The 2,288-nt window shown below is 38.2% G+C and overlaps 1 protein-coding gene across 1 annotated transcript in view; it reads left to right on the top strand.

The window, feature by feature from the left end:
• ALDH9A1 (aldehyde dehydrogenase 9 family, member A1) overlaps positions 1-2,288 on the top strand; it is a 40,362-nt gene that overhangs the window by 30,913 nt on the left and 7,161 nt on the right. Inside the window, exon 9 of the mRNA XM_011979969.1 lies at positions 1,430-1,454. Within this exon, the coding sequence (XP_011835359.1) occupies positions 1,430-1,454 (25 nt within the window). The remainder of the gene's footprint in view (positions 1-1,429; positions 1,455-2,288) is intronic.

Here is a 2,288-nt window from a genome sequence, read left to right as displayed (position 1 = left end):
GATTGAGGAGCTGCTCTTTTGATTTGGGGACTGAGCAGGTTAAGTGCTCTTACTTTACTTTTCCACCCTCATACAAAGTCCAGTTACAAAGGCGGGTAACTCCAATGCGCTATTCTTTTTTTCTTACCAGCTTTACTGGAATAATGCACATACAGTACAATTCACCCACTTAAAGTGTACAATTCAGTGGTTTTTAGTTTATTCATGGAATTGTTGTGCAACCATCACTATAGTCTATGTTTAGGACGCTTTCATCTCAAGAAGAAACCTTGTGCCTCTTAACAGTTGCTTTTCATTCCCACTCCCCACCTCCAGCCCTTGGCATCCACTAAACTGCTTTCTTTCTCCATGGATTTGCCCATTCTGAACATTTTATATAAATGGAATCATACAGTGTGTATTCTTTGGTGACTGGCTTCTTTCACCTAGCATAATGTTTTCAAGGTTCATTTGTGTTGTGGCATTTATCAGTACTTTATTCCCAAATAATATTCCGTGGTATGGATATGGACCACTTTTTGTCCATCCATTCATCTGTTACAGGCATTTGGGTGGTTTTCACTTTTTGGCTATTACGAATAATCATGCTGTGAACATATGTGTACAGGCCTTTGTGTGGACATACATTTTCATTTCTGTTGGGTGTATATCTAGTAATGAATTTCTGGGTAACATGGTAACTTTAGGTTTAACTTTTTGAGGAACTGCTAAACTCTTCCAAATTGGCAGCGCCATTTTACATTCCTCCCAATGACGTATGAAGGTTCTAATTTGTCCACATCCTCACCAGCCCTTGTTATTGTCTGTCCTTCTGATTTTAGCCATCCTTGTGGGTGTGAAGTAGTATCTCATTGTGGTTTTTATTTGCATTTCTGTGGGTTTTCTTTTCTCTTTCTTGATAGTCTTATTTGTAGCACAAAATTTTAAATTTTGACCAATTCCAATTCTGTTTTTTTTTGTCAGTTACTTTTGGTGTCATAATCTAAGAAATCTTTCCCTGACCCACGGTCATGAAGATTTATTCCTCTGTTTTCTTCAAAGAGTTTTATAGTTCTCAGTCTGACATTTTTATGTCTGTGATGCGTTTAAGTTAATTTTTGTGTATGGTGTAAGAAAGGGCTCCACTGTTATTTTTTTTTGCATGTAGATATCCACTTGTTTCAGCACCATTTGTTGAAAAGACTGTTTTTCCCCCATTGAATTTTGGGCACCCTTGTTGCTGTTACTTATTTTAAAGATGCCTTGTGCTTGGGATTATAAAATCCAATCCATGTCTGTTTTGCCTGGATGATCAAAGATTTTAAAACATTTTGAAGAAATGAGAATTTAGTAAGATTTGAGAACCCTAGAACTGGCAGTGTAACTTTTCCTGTTAAAGTAGTAGACTAAGAAACTTTGAATAATGCACACATTCTTTTTTTCTTCATAGGGACATCCAGCGGGCTCATAGAGTGGTAGCTGAGCTTCAGGCTGGAACGTGCTTCATTAACAACTATAATGTCAGCCCAGTGGAGTTGCCCTTTGGTGGATATAAGAAGTCAGGTGAGGAGCTGGGAGGTGTGAATGCAAACCAGGTCTCTAGAGATAGGTTGTAATGCAGACCTTACAAACCAGTATTCCTAAACCTGTCTGCAGATAAGAATCACCTGAGGAAATACAAGTTCCTGGTCCTTTCCCAGATCCACTGTGGCAGTCTCTGGGAATGGAAGTCAAGCATCTTCCCCTACCCAACACTCCCTAAATCTTTCCAGAGGGTTCTGACATATAGCCTGGCTTGTGAACTGCTGATAGATATCTCAAAAAGGTTTGTCTTGTGGGTAGAATACTCTTTCTGCACAGCCTGTGATTGCTGTAAGCATAAAATAAAATCACTCCCTTAGGGGTTCCGTATCAGGATGTCCATCATCATCCACTGTGGAGGTTTTAGATTCCGTTTAGGTAAAGTGTCTCTAAAGTAATATCTCAGTAACTTTGTTTCCTCTGTTATATCAAATTAAAATCTTTAAATTTATCATTAAGCAATCAATTATTATTGTTTTCATTACCCTTGATGGCATACGGGAGTGTGTTTCCTTAGCCACTGCTCATTCATTTCGTTTATTCTATAGTCAGACGTATGTTACCACAGCATACAAATTTATAAGTCTGGTATATCAGGAGAGGGTTTGAGGCATCAGGAGTATAGCCAGAACCTTTGGAGTTTGTTGCCTGTAAATATTCATTTACATATTTCTCATGCTGTTCTTCTAGAGTGAAAATTGGTTTGGGCTTTGTTGAGACATCATTCT

The sequence above is a fragment of the Mandrillus leucophaeus genome, unplaced genomic scaffold, assembly GCF_000951045.1.
Source record: "Mandrillus leucophaeus isolate KB7577 unplaced genomic scaffold, Mleu.le_1.0 Scaffold207, whole genome shotgun sequence".
Taxonomy (NCBI): domain Eukaryota; kingdom Metazoa; phylum Chordata; class Mammalia; order Primates; family Cercopithecidae; genus Mandrillus; species Mandrillus leucophaeus.
This window is presented reverse-complemented; position numbering and strand designations above follow the sequence as displayed.